Source organism: Eurosta solidaginis, chromosome 1 (assembly GCF_040869045.1).
Source record: "Eurosta solidaginis isolate ZX-2024a chromosome 1, ASM4086904v1, whole genome shotgun sequence".
NCBI lineage: Eukaryota > Metazoa > Arthropoda > Insecta > Diptera > Tephritidae > Eurosta > Eurosta solidaginis.
Genome location: NC_090319.1, coordinates 31910953 through 31926116, shown reverse-complemented (window position 1 = coordinate 31926116; position 15164 = coordinate 31910953). Strand labels below are relative to the sequence as shown.

At 35.4% G+C, this 15164-nt stretch overlaps 1 protein-coding gene across 1 annotated transcript; it reads left to right on the top strand.

The window, feature by feature from the left end:
- The first annotated feature begins 9570 nt into the window (after nt 1-9570).
- LOC137250939 (zinc finger protein 729) lies at nt 9571-14924 on the top strand. Its single transcript, XM_067784694.1, has one exon. It carries the CDS (start codon nt 9669-9671, stop codon nt 11865-11867), a length of 2199 nt encoding a protein of 732 aa, XP_067640795.1. The 5' UTR covers nt 9571-9668; the 3' UTR covers nt 11868-14924.
- Nucleotides 14925-15164: the final 240 nt, after the last annotated feature.

Below are 15164 nucleotides of genomic sequence, written 5' to 3'. Positions count from 1 at the left end.
TTTTGTCCATTGCCAGCCAGCATAATAGGTCCGACACATAAACTATTTTTCATATAGATGAGTTTAACACATGCTTATTCATTATGAGCAGATTGCACGTATTTTTATGGAGAACGGTAGAATGAGCGACACTGGCGCCATCTGATATTGAAAAGTAGCCAACTCCCCCATTTTGTTCCAAGCAAATCATAAGAAGATGAATTTGGCATTTGCTTTGGCTAAGGGTGTTGGCACATTTTGCAAGTGAAATTATTTTTCCACTGGTTGGTAAATTTTCTAACATTTTTCACAATTAAAAACTGCAATATAACAATCGAATACGACACAAAATATGTTAACAAGTAATTTTGTTGTATAGGGAGAATGTTTACAACAGTACTTCGCGAAATTTTGTATGTGAATGGGCAAGGCATAATAAACTTCAATTACCAAGTCTGAAGTTCCTTCATATTTACAAACGCAACATCTTGGTTGATTGTGGCGATGTTATTGGAATGCATAAGCTTGTGTTAAACGCATCTATATGAAAAATGTCATTGTGTCACTGCCTTAAGATTGCTTGCACACATCTATACGAAAAGGGGAATATTTAGAATAAGGTGCCACGATTTTCCAACTTTTATTTTTTTCGAGGGGTGGGGGTGGTCCTAAAAATCACAAAATTATCATCCACAACTCTAGGAAACTCTTAGTTTATGAAATATAAGCCTTTTAATTTCCAAATTTAGTAAAATTTCAACTTAAGTCCTGCACTTAAAATTCGGGTCGCACATGCCAATAGCGATATTAAAAGACGCGTATTTGCGTCAAGATTCAGAATCCGAAAGCAGAAACTACATTTTTTATCTCATTTAAAAGTTATTCGCGGAAAACCCGTCGGTACTATTGTCGCTTTTCTCGTTGTTGCAATTAAACAAACGAAAACAAATGAAGGTGGTGAATGGTGTTGCCGGCTCCGCAACAATATCTTTTCAACTTGGTAGAAGATTATAAGGTGGTGACACGTCGACATAAATGCAAACAAACATACACTATCAATGTATTTTGTTTTGTAATTCTCTGTATAATTTGAAATTAATGTATTTAATTGGAAAAAGTGCAGAATACATACATTTATCAAAAAAACAAAAACAAAAAAAAAATTGTACAATTGTTTTTGTTTTTATCGGCCTATTGATAAATCATTCAAGGTTCGAATCGAGCTCAAGGCCAGAACAATAATTTTTTTTTCTTTTTTTTTTCTAATGATAATGATAAAAAAAAAAATAATAACAATAATTATCATTTTTCTTTTTTTTCTTTTTTTTTTTCTAATGATAATGATAAAAAAAAAATAATAATCACAAAAATTATCTAATGATAATGATAAAAAAAAAATAATAACAATAATTATCATTTTTCTTTTTTTTCTTTTTTTTTTCTAAAGATAATGATAAAAAAAAAAAATAATAACAATAATTATCATTAGAAAAAAAAATGATTGTTCTGGCCTTGAGCTCGATTCGAACCTTGAATGATTTATCAATAGGCCGATAAAAACAAAAACAATTGTCCAATTATTATTTTTTTTTTTTTTTGATAAATGTATGTATTCTGCACTTGTTCCAATTAAATACATTAATTTCAAATTATACAGAGAATTACAAAACAAAATACATTGATAGTGTATGTTTGTTTGCATTTATGTCGACGTGTCACCACCTTATAATCTTCTACCAAGTTGAAAAGATATTCTTGCGGAGCTGGCAACACCATTCACCACCTTCATTTGTTTTCGTTTGTTTAATTGCAACAACGAAAAAAGCGACAATAGTACCGACGGGTTTTCCGCGAATAACTTTTAAATGAGATAAAAAATGTAGTTTCTGCTTTCGGATTCTAAATCTTGACGCAAATACGCGTCTTTTGATATCGCTATCGGCATGTGCGACCCGAATTTTAAGTGCAGGACTTAAGTTGAAATTTTACTAAATTTGGAAATTAAAAGGCTCATATTTCATAAACTAAGAGTTTCCTAGAGTTGCGGATGATAATTTTGTGATTTTTAGGACCCCCACCCCTCGAAAAAAATAAAAGTTGGAAAATCGTGGCACCTTATTCTAAATATTCCCCTTTTCGTATAGATGTGTGCAAGCAATCTTAAGGCAGTGACACAATGACATTTTTCATATAGATGCGTTTAACACAAGCTTATGCATTCCAATAACATCGCCACAATCAACCAAGATGTTGCGTTTGTAAATATGAAGGAACTTCAGACTTGGTAATTGAAGTTTATTATGCCTTGCCCATTCACATACAAAATTTCGCGAAGCACTGTTGTAAACATTCTCCCTATACAACAAAATTACTTGTTAACATATTTTGTGTCGTATTCGATTGTTATATTGCAGTTTTTAATTGTGAAAAATGTTAGAAAATTTACCAACCAGTGGAAGAATAATTTCACTTGCAAAATGTGCCAACACCCTTAGCCAAATCAAATGCCAAATTCATCTTCTTATGATTTGCTTGGAACAAAATGGGGGAGTTGGCTACTTTTCAATATCAGATGGCGCCAGTGTCGCTCATTCTACCGTTCTCCATAAAAATACGTGCAATCTGCTCATAATGAATAAGCATGTGTTAAACTCATCTATATGAAAAACAGTGTATGTGTCGGACCTATTATGCTGGCTGGCAATGGACAAAAAATGCTGCTGGTAACCATTGTGAATGATAAATAAAGGACGAATTAATGGTGACTTATAACCATAAAGCCATATCCAGATAAAACAGCTGATCGAACCTACCTTATGGAAATCAATGTAATCGATTAATGGTGCCATACCATAACGCTAACTCGATTACATTGATTTCCTTAAGGTAGGTTCGATCAGCTGTTTTATCTGGTTATGGCTTTATGGTTATAAGTCACCATTAATTCGCCCTTAAGTGTGATATCTTTCTGTCAAATGCCTGACAGGATGTTCAATATGGCTACCTTTTAGCGTTTTGACCATTGTAAATTTTACCAAGTAGCGCAACTAACAGCTGATCGGTGAAAATTCGCACATTCACACGCACAGTTCTCGAATCAGTTTCAAAAACAAACTTTAGATTATTTAACTCAAATTTTAAAGTGAGACAATCCTTACGAATTTATGTATATAGAATATATAAGGCGTTTTTTGTTGTTATTAAAACAATAGTTTTATTTTTATTAAAGCTTTTATCATTTTGTTTAACTTTGAAAAGACTCCGAACACCATTCCTTCATTATATGACATTCGACTGCCTAGTCCACTGCCTTCCACTCTATTTGCAACATAACCTCTATTTAAGTTGCCAAACTATATAGTAAACAATGGTTTTAACAGGGTGTTCAATATGGCGGCGCCTATCTTCAGCGGGTGATATAAAGAAATGCAGAATGAGACAGCGATAGTCAAATACAAATCAGGCGATCCAATCACTTTGGAATTTTGACGTCTATGCAGAAGATATCACACTTAGTTATCATTCACAATGCTGGTAACCATAGCAATAGGCGCGATCGGCGGTAGTCGTGCTCACACGTACTTGTTGTCGGCTTCGCGTTGATGAAAATCAAAATTTTCAGATTTTCTTCGCTTGACAGCTGGTCTATTTGATCGTGGCCAACGTGGTTGACAAGCATTAGTGTGTTAGTTTTGTGAGAACGTGAAATCAGCAAGTTCGCGGTTGCGGTTCATTGAAACCTACGAATGAAAAGGTCGGATGGAAAAAAATTGCCAAAAAGCAGGTAATTTTCTTAGTGGCTTAACATTAGCATCTTATTATATTAAAATTAAATAAGCTACAAAACTGCATAATTCTCAGAAAAAAGTTCAAAAATTTTTATGAAAATTCGCAAAATTTACAATCAATAAAAAATCGTCATCCGCTGATATGTTTTAAATACAAATGGCGCTTGCTGATTCCTGCTTGTGTGGTGGCCGTGCAAGCGACAATCAACCGATACGCACACAACCATTGTAAATTTTACCAAGTAGCGCAACTAACAGCTGATCGGTGAAAATTCGCACATTCACACGCACAGTTCTCGACTCAGTTTCAAAACAAAACTTTAGATTATTTAATTCAAATTTTAAAGTGAGATAATCCTTACAAATTTATGCATACAGAATATATATGGGGCTTTTGTTTTTATTAAAACAATAGTTTTATTTATATTAAAGCCTTTATCATTTTTTTTTTAACTTTGAAAAATCTCCGAACACCATTCCTTCATTATATGACATTCGACTGCCTAGTCCACTGCCTTCCACTCTATTCGCAACATAACCTCTACTTAAGCTGCCAAACTATATAGTAAACAATGCACACAACCACCCGTTGCTATGGTTACCAGCAGCATATTTTGTGCCGTTGCCAGCTAGCATTATGCATGTCAGTAACAGTAACAGAAACTTCAGACTTAGCAGTTGAAGTTTATTTCGCTTTGCCCATTCGCATACGAAAATTCACGAATTACTGTTATAAATATTCCCTCTGTCTTGAAAAATACTTGTAAATATTTTTTTTTGCCCTATTCATTTGTGGCATATTTTAACTGTAAAAGCTGTTAGAAACGTACGAACGAGTGGGAAAAATAATATCAATTACAAAATGTGAAAGCACTCTTAGCCAAAGCAAATTTCGAATTCTTTTTCTACTGCTTTGCTTGCAAAGTTGGCAGTTGGTTACTTTTTCGTGTCAGATGGCACTAGTGTAGCTTTATCTGCTAATTAGTGAGCCTTTTACACTACGCAAAACACATTTGACACTGCATGACCTCTTTAAACAAATATTGCTGCATTAAATCAGTGTTGGGTAACAAATAACCTAAACATAAATAAATAAATATTTTTCCACCATTTCAGTTGTTCTACTTATTTAAATTCAAAACTGTATATTCAAAGCAATTTTCTTGGAATTGTAAGCAACAATAAATACTTTTACATTCAACCATGATACAAAAAATGAAGGTAGTTCCATTTAGTGTGACGTTAGCCACTTGACTTTTGCGAGGGCAATAGCCGTGTTTTTTTCACGTCTATATACGTTTACGCTTAAACTTTATATGGACTGCTAAGCGACAAACTTTAAATACACCTCTGAAATTGCTACGCATAAAATTAATACTACTAAATTTCAATACGCATAATACTCAGATGTAACTGAAATATGTGTCCAAGTTTCACCCTCTGCACTAATTACATGTATTCTATGCCCGTCCACTATCCATCACATCTGATTCAGCTATATGTTATACATAGCTATATGTTATACACAGAAATCCGCTTTTCGGTACACCCTGTAGCTGTAGCTAGTTGTTTAACCACTGCCGCTAGATGGGTCTCCTAAGCATTATCTAAGCGAGGATAGGCGTTTTTTTCACACGCAAACGAAACGTATACGCGTGTAAAAAAAAACCCGGCTAATGACAATTTCACAAAAAACAAGCTACCAGATTGAAAAATGTTACGAATTTTTATAATTTTGATGGATTTCATAATAACGAATACGAATAAATTACCCTGTAGCTCTGCAGGTTAGCCACTTGTTAGGAGAGTGTTTTTGCCCGTTGTATCAGGGGTCACCTTGTGACGGCCCGCCTATACACATTCTGTGCCCTTTTAGCATTGACATAGATATGCGGAATTTCGAGGTACAATTTTTCTCAACATGCCTTGAAAAATATCCACTGTTGGGGCATGATAATTGTGTCATGCTAGAACGACACGATTTTTCGTATATTTTGTTTTCTGTCTAGGGGTCAAGCTGCCATAAAGATATGAGTCATTAACAAATGTTTGAGTCATTATCCACTATTTTTCAATAAAATTGCTTGTTTTACTGTATTCTTAATCGATATGTATGCACATAAATCGTGCTAAATCATATTATTATTGTCTCAGGTGAGCATTGCGTTTTCATCCTAAAGGAAATTTCCAACCCGAAAAACCACAATTTCGCCTTAAACAGTAACGGTATGGCAACGCTTCTGGCAAAGCAACAAACATTATGAAACTTCAAAAATCCCCAAATACGTCAAACAATTTTCAGTAAAACTACCTTCGTTTTTGTATCATGCGTTCAACAACTTTATAGGTCCGTCACATAAGCACTTTTTCATATAGATGAGTTTAACACAAGTTTATGCATTATGGTAGGGCTGGGACTACCCGTATATTCGAATATCCGGATATTCATACGGATATCCGTTGACACGGATATAATCCGGACGGACGGTTTGGATATCTGGTTAATATTCGTTTGTGAAACTATCCGGATTATGAAGATCCGGTTAATAACCATATTTTTGGATATCTAGTGAAAGCATCAAACTGATGTACCATATATGTTTATTTAACATTAATAACAATAAATTCGTGGGGCATTTAAATTAATTAACAGTGAATACAAAAAAGGCTCGTATTGAGAAATATGTAATATGATTTTAAACTATTTTCATCTTGTTCTGGTGTAAGAAAACAAGTGCCATTCCCGACTCAAACAATTTCGTGTGGGAGGAACTACATTTCCAGCACTTGAAAATACCCTTTCAGAAGCTGTTGCAGTGCCAGGTACCGCAATATATCTTTTGGCGATTTTCGACAGATTAGGATATATTTTTCCATGGTCTTGCCACCAATTTCAGCACTGAGATTGTGGTTTATTTGTTTTTCGAATAAGTAGCGCTGAAACTCGTCTTCCCCCCTTGTGTCATTGTCATTATCATTTATGGGTATATTCATGGCCGTGAGATCACTGTTTTCCGGAGCTTCTTTTTGGGCATTCATATCAGCAGTACCCATTTTATTGCCATTTTTCCACATGATTTCTTATTTTTTACGAAAAGCATCGATCTCAACATGCTTCAACTGTTTGCGTCCATACCATTCTCTTGAAAATGGAAAACCCGCTAGTGGCTCCATAGACTTGATGTCGATCCTTTGTTTTGTAGCGTTTTTCACAATATAAACAAATGGCACTGCTTTTATTTACATTTTTTTTCTCGGACGTTGTCGAAGCGCACTGCCCTCAAACAATAATTATCATTAGAAAAAAAAAATGATTGTTCTGGCCTTGAGCTCGATTCGAACCTTGAATAAAAAATTGGACTTTATCGAGATTTTTATGCTGATTCCAAAGGTAATTCTGCGTAGAACACCTTTCTGCATAGGCGGCCTTCGGCCGCGCTCATAAAAAATAACCCTGGGCTACGCCATGCCAAGTCCGGGTGTGTGGTATAACCGTGGCGGTGATGTCCTTCTGCGTAGTACACCCTTCTGCGCAGCACCCCAAATAATATTAGACTACAATTATTAAAAGTGTTTTACAAAAACAAAATACATTAATAGTGTATGTTTGTTTGCATTTATGTCGACATGCCACCTCCTTATAATGTTCTACCAAGATAAAAAGATATTGTTGCGGAGCTGGCAACACTATTCACCACCGTCATTTGTTTAATTGCAACAACGAAAAGAGCGACAATAGAACCGACGAGTTTTCCGCGAATAACTTTTAAATGAGATAAAAAATGTATTTTCTGCTTTCGGATTCTGAATTTTGACGCAAATACGCGTTTTTTGATACCGCTATCGACATGTGCGACCCGAATTTTAAGTGCAGGACTCAAGTTGAAATTTTACTAAATTTGGAAATTAAAAAGCTTATATTTCATAAACTAAGAGTTTCCTAGAGTTGCGGATGATAATTTTGTGGTTTTTAGGACCCCCTCTTCCCCTACAAATCAGCAAAAGTTTGAAAATCGTGGCACCTTATATAAAATCCAACCCGTCTGGTTAAATTTGTGAGCCAGATAATTTGTTAATTACTTCGTTTTAGGTTGGCAACGCGGCCTTTAATATACCTACTTTTTCAAAAATAGATGTCGCTGCTTAGCCTTTCGCCGTATGTGTTAAAGGAAAACAGCGGCGACATCTGCCTATCACATTTCACGTGTGCGAAAATTTCACGACATCTGCTTCTCAAGTCTCTCAATGATCCAGAGCATTCCCGTGAGAATTGAGCGTGAGGCGGAGCTGTAAAACTCACTTAAAGACGGCAAATGTGATAGTAGGCCGTTTCAATGGCCAGTGATCCAGATCCAGATGCAAATGCAACTATAAGGCAAGGTGCACACGAGGCTACGCGTCATAGACGCGTACAAGATATTTCATATAGCTACAACTTCTCTACGCCTCAAGATCTGCACACGAAGCTACTTCGAGCGTCGCTACAAAAAGCAAACAATTATTGAAAAAAATAAAAAATTTAATTTCTTCAGCTATATCCGTCCCCGAAACCAAAGGAATATAGGTATTAAACGTTGTTTGCATCCCCGTGCCTTTGTAAATTATGAAAGGCAATTTTAAACCACCGCGGACTAGAGAAAAGGTGATTTCTAGTTTCCAACACTTTTTAGCCTTTTAAACGATTCAGCAATGTCTAACCAAGCTGTTGTGGTGTTTAGTAGTCTTTTTCGCTTTGGTAATGTACCTTTCACGCACTTTTATTAACTAAAGTAACATTTTTTAACTAATTACACAAATTTGCATACAAAAAAATGTAAACAAATATCTTGTTCTTCCTTTTTTTCAAGCGTACGTACGCTCAGCGACCAACATTGCTGTACGCTTAGCTACACGAAAATTTCATGCTTTGTCGCTTTCATGCTGCTGACGCCTCGTATGCAGCTCTCCATTCAAATACATGTGTTCGGCATCAAAGCGTACAAATTTCGCCTGCAGCGTCTATGACGCGTAGCCTCGTGTGCACCTTGCCTAAATTGATCCATCTGTTGCATTTGCATGTTAAATCAAAGAGGATAAATATAATAAGAGCTGTCGCTCGTTATTTTTTTGGCATTTACTCGATGTAAACTGTGAGGTAGTCGCTACTTTTTTTTTGGGCGAGATGTTTATAAATGTCTTCTATACATTTTCATGGGGTATTTGTGTTTATTTTTCCGACTGTATTTAATTAATTTTTTAATTCTTTTTCCAAAAAACATGTTTGCATAACGTGACAACACCGCATAGATAAATGGGAGGCAATTCAAAAATGTTCCTCATAAAACAAAAGTAGCGACTACCTCACAGCTCACAGTTTACATCGAGTAAATGCCAAAAAAATAACGAGTGACGGCTCTTATTGTATTTATCCTCTTTGGTTAAATCACGAGATCCATAGTTATGGAACTAGATACTGCAATAATATAAGACTGCCTAGAGTAGGAACAGAGTTTGCAAAAGAAGACTTTAGAATACACAGTGTACAAAATGTACAATGAACTACCTACTGAGATGAAAGATTGTGAAAATATTAATAAGTTTAAAGTAAAATTATTTTTATATCGTAAAGCACTTAATATTTAATGAAACAAATGTTTACTCAACATCAACTAGGTCTTAAAGACCGTAATAAATAAATATTATAATAATAATAATAATATAAATTTCTGCCGGAATCTGGTTCAATGTCCATTGGAACGTGAGCAGTAAGTAATCGGTTAATCAGAAATTAAACATCGAACTAGATATATCGAACCCATCCCTGTTTACTGGATGGTTTGTTTTACATTGCCATTTTCGCAAAAGCATCTGGAAATATTAACTTAACAAAGTACAAAACATCAAATTTTTTTTTGGCGTAAAATGTCGAGTAGCGGGTACACCGATTTCGCCAACCCACGCTTGGAATCGCACATGACATTTGTATGTCCCGAATGCGGTGTCGAATTTGACTCTCAGCAAGATTGGAGGCGTCATTTAAACGAGGAGCACGATTATATACATAAAACACCAGCAGATTTCGATTTTAAGGTGATAAGCGAGAGCTTCCATGAATGTCAGGTTTGTCACAAATGGGTGGCCAATGCCAATCAAGCCATTGCACTACTCCAATATCATCGCTTTTTACATTTACCATTTAATCGTACATATCGTTGTCGACATTGTAAAGGTGGCTTTACACGTAAACGTGCACTTTGCGAACATCTATATCGATTCCATAGTAGACAAATTGTTATGGCAGAAAGAATGAGACAAACCGAAAATGATATTAGAAGCCCACAACAGCAATCACAACAACGTCATGCAACTGATCAGCGTTCTATTAAAGATCCGCGTTTAAATGCTGAATTTTATTTACGTTTTATTTGCCCATATTGCGGTCGAAATATTGATAAATACGAACAATGGCTGAAACATTTGGATTGTCATACGTCTACATCGACTGATTTGCGTATGCATCGTATCTCTGGTTCACGCAATCATTATTGTCTACAATGCCGCAAATTACTTTACACAAGTGAACAACAAAAATTACAACGCCACCGTTTTACACATTTACCATTCCGTTTATATTTTAAATGTGCATTTTGTATGGTAAAGAAACAGTTTAAATCGGAAATATTTCGACATTTCGTTTATGCTCATACGCGTCAATTTAATGATGCAAAAGCGTTTATAAAAAAACCAATTGAATGGGGAGCGAAAATTAATGAACGTCTTAACGTTGAACTCGATGCCATACTAAGGAGAAATAAAGTAACAGAAAGTAATAGTAACAATCCAATGGTAGATACTGCTGCAGGTCGTGGGCCACAAAAGAAACAAACATATGCCAGCGAAAAAGCGCGTCTTACTGCTGTAACTGCACAACGTCAAAGATGTGAGCAGCAGCACCAGCAAGAAAAGACGGACGCCAATATAAACCGTAAAAATAATATACGTATAATAAAGGACTATCACAAGATTGAACAAAAATCCAATGCTGCTACGCCCACCGAGTCTACAACGGAAGATGACTTTGAAGAGTTATGTGCTGATGTTTTTGAATCCATTGAAGAGGAATCACAGCAACAACAATCACCCATCATAGTACAAAAGCAAGTGGAGTATTCAATTGAAAACAATAAAAGTCATGTAAAAGTCGAAAATTTCAAACAAGAACAATATACAACGGACGAAGAAATGGTCATAAGCATTGAAATCGATGCAATCGATGACGACGACGTTAGTGGTACAAAAAGGAAGCCATATAATTTTATACGTACACCACCAATAAAACGTTTAAAATTAAGCGAACACAACAAATTTTTGTCAGATTCATCAAAACTACAACAACAACCTACAATCAAATGCGAGAAAGATGACAACAACTATAACCCGACAACTTCTAATACAACGCATGAGCCCAATAAAAAAGTATTACTGGAATCAAGTATTCATTATCTCTGTCCTGAATGTGGCAGCGAATTTAATGAGCAATCCAGTTGGCGTACGCATGTTTTCAGCCAACACAACATCGAAAATGCAATTCAGACCAATTTTCAAATGCTTGAAAATAAAGAATCTTATTTATGTCTCGATTGCATGGATGTACAACATACAACAAAGTATACAGAACTTCAACGTCATCGCTTCATGCATATGCCATTCCAGTCGTATTTGAAATGCAAACTTTGCAGTAAAACCAAATCAAGTAAACCGAAAATGTTGTTACATTTACAGGAAAGTCATAATTATAAATGCATTGATGGTGCAATAAAAAAAAGGCGCAGTAGCGACAATGTTGATAATGAGAATGAACAGCAAAAACAACACCAACAACAGAAACACTTCTATCCTTGCAAAAATTGTAATAAATATTTTATAACAAAAGAACGCTTGAAACTACATCGTACGCAGGCGTGTGAGGTACTACGAGTTAATGGTTTACATACCAATATAACCTGCAACAATAACAACAGCACTACTGATGCTTCAATTGCTAACAATATGAAATTAGTGGCACATTTAAAACAGGCGCATACGCGTATGAAACGTATGCTCACATCGGGCACTTTATAAATTTCACATTTTTCAACGAATATACAAACATACATGTGTAATAAGTGGTTGGCTACAAACAAATTTGAATGGGAGACAAAAATCCACTATTTCTTAATCCGCCAAATTTTTTTCAAAGCATTAAAATACTCGGCCTAACGCTAATGCATTTATGTATATGTATGTATTATCTATATTCTAAAACAAATGAGTTATTTAATTTAACTTCATTTCCACACTACGAATATATTAATTTTCTTTAAAAGTAAAACTAATATAGTATCTACTATACTGTTAATAGTACGAAAGCGCCGGTGAGGCGATTCTGCGCGTACTACTACAGTGTCTTACGGAAAAATAAACTACCGAAAGTTTCGCATTTACTGCAATGGACCTTAGGATTATGCTGCTGCGGCTTCACCCTCCACATGTCGATGACTCGCTTCCTCAAAAGCATATGTAGTACACTACTTGCCCAATTTAGCTTTAAAAACTATAAGATGGTCAAATATGGGTTTTTTCAAATTGGAATACAAGCACCCCCTCAAATGCGGTTTAAAAAAAATCATTTAACGCTATTCTATCCGCATAGTAGGGTTGACTTCTATTACATAGCTAAAACTCATTTGAATGGAAAGACGTTTCCCGTTCTTACGATAGTCGAGTTCACCTTGAGCCGGACCTTTGATCGGTAAAAACGAGTGTGGTTTCTGCCGGTCAAAGAAAAATTCCATTGTACAGAGGAAAATAACTGTATGCAACCTCACCTATCCGCGGCGAATCCTGTTTCACTAACAGAAGAGGCTCTGGCGACCCCAAGCTCCTCATGGAACTTGGGGGTGGAGAGGGAGGGAATGGCCTGAAGGTTTAATGTGGCCACATAAATCGTTCCCGAGATGGTCGAGCCGGCACCTTAATGGTGCTGTTGTACCGGAGCGTACCGGATCTGTATCCGGAAAAGGACCATCACATCGATAACACTCCCCAAAGCCTTCGGGAAGCAACATTATCGCTACAACAACAACAACCAAAACCCCCAGAGGGTTAGGGGGCTTAATATATACCCGCGGCCGGTATTCCTGTCGTAAGAGGCAACTAACATACCAAATTGAGTCAAGGGGTTGTGTAGCGCAACCCTTTCAAGGAGATGCCAGCTTAATTTATAGCTTCTCCAACCCAATTGTCAACCTCATCCTGTTTCTTTAGCAGCCAAGGCTCTGGCGACCCCATTTTCTCAAGGAATCTAGGGGGTGGAAGGGCGTTATGTTCTAGAAGGTTTCATGTGGTCATACTAATTCGTTCCCGAGATAGTCGGTCTAGTACCCTAATGGTGCTTATTACCGGAACGTACCGGATCTGCATCCGGCAGAGAACCATCAACATCGATAACACTCCCAAAAACCTTCGGGGAGCGTCCTTATCGCTACAACAACAACCAGAACTCATCCTTTTTATCCATTCAGAATTTTTATCCCTACAATAACATCAACTAGAACTACATGCTTATATAACTCCAAGTGGACTAAAGCAACCGAGTTCGGTGAAATTGAACCTCTAATAATATCCAATGATATCATGGAAACAGGTCTGGCGTAGTTAATTCTAGGGATCACACATCGTTCCAATACTTCGGAGGTTATGTTGTTACAATTCTGCTCAAGACCTATTCTTTTAGTTAACTTCCTCCGTACGTTAACTAGATATTTGTCCCTTGAACATTCTACGATTTTCGATAACGATTCGGATTCTAGCTACTAGTGCAGCTCTACTCTGCACGATCGCTAAATTAAGTATCAGATTCCACGTGCGCACATAGGTCAACCTTTATCCTTAAGGTAAACCAACAAATAATTAAAAAAAATTTAAGTTAAACAGTTTTATTGAAAACAATATTTACATGAAGTAATAATAACACTAAAAGATAGAAAATAATTAGGTAGGTCCTAAGTACTAGTCAACATTAATTATTTTATTTTCAAGTTTTTAGTCTTTATTTAATTGCCTATTATTTCTCATTCTATTTAGCTCATTTAGTGACTCATTATTAGACGTACTCTTTTCTGACAATTTGTTACAATCTAAGCCCTCAATACATAATCCCTCCAAAGACTTTACTCGACAAAAATACGATTTTATTGAATATCTCGATCCTTGTGCCACCTAGCGACGATTTTTTTCATAGCACGCTTTTTATTCATGTATGTATTATGTGTTCCAAATATGACCCGGAGGTGATCCACTATTTCAATTCTTGGAAGATGCAAGGAATGAAGAGGTGACATCCCGAAAAGTAGACAATATAATCACAAAAAGACAATACCTTGAAAGACCCAATTTAATTCAGAGTGCGAATATTTTAGATTTTTGGAAGGTATTTATTTTCTAAATATTGAGTAAATTTATACATAACATTTTCTTAAAACTTCAAAAGATGATTTTATACCTATGAAGACGGTTGCTTTGAAATATTTCTGTATTCCGGCAACTTCGACAGAATCAGAACGGCGAAACAGACTAAAGCCCAAAAATGTGGATAAAATAGTTTTTCTCAATAAAAACCATTGGCTTTCTTGAAATGCAAATCAAAATAATTGGGGTGTTCACAAGGTATTGTAAATTATTATATCATTGTATAGTTTAAATCCGCTTTTACCAGCATTGTTTTTTATTGTACATAACTTGGTTATCGCCGTACAGCTGGCTTTCACCGCTATTCAAATTTTTTTACAGCAAAGAACAATACTGATAAAAGCGTTTTTAAACTATACAACGATACAACACTTTACAACATATTGTGAACTTCCTAAATAGAAGTTGAGCGTTTATTTAAAAATACATACAGACATATGTATGCATGTAATGTACATATACGAAGTAAATGAAATGTAGATACATATGTATGTTGAAAACCTTTTTGAAAACCCCAATGTATATTTACCCTTCTCAAAATAGTTTTTAAAATAAAAACATACATACACTGTAATCCGCATTTATATTCATTCACTCATTCATATTTAGTCTGATTAATTGTAAAATTTGTAGACTAACAAATAAATAAATAAATAAAATTAACAATAAGTGTTTATTAGCAATATTATTTCAGAAATCAACTTTATAATTTTTGCTATATTCATACATGAACTTCGCATAGTCAACTTAAGAAAACTATCGATATTTTATTCGATTGTCAATATCAAACTATCGCAAACTATCGATAGGTCTAACTATCGATAGTTTTCCAACACTACTCGCCTAGCATAGCTTATAGCGAGCTCTATGCCGTGTGCCTAACACTAACTTATACAAATAAATTCTATA

What these genes read in the sequence shown, in the direction of transcription:
- LOC137250939 (XM_067784694.1), top strand. Translation starts at nt 9,669, where the DNA reads ATGTCGAGTAGCGGGTACACCGATTTCGCCAACCCACGCTTGGAATCG.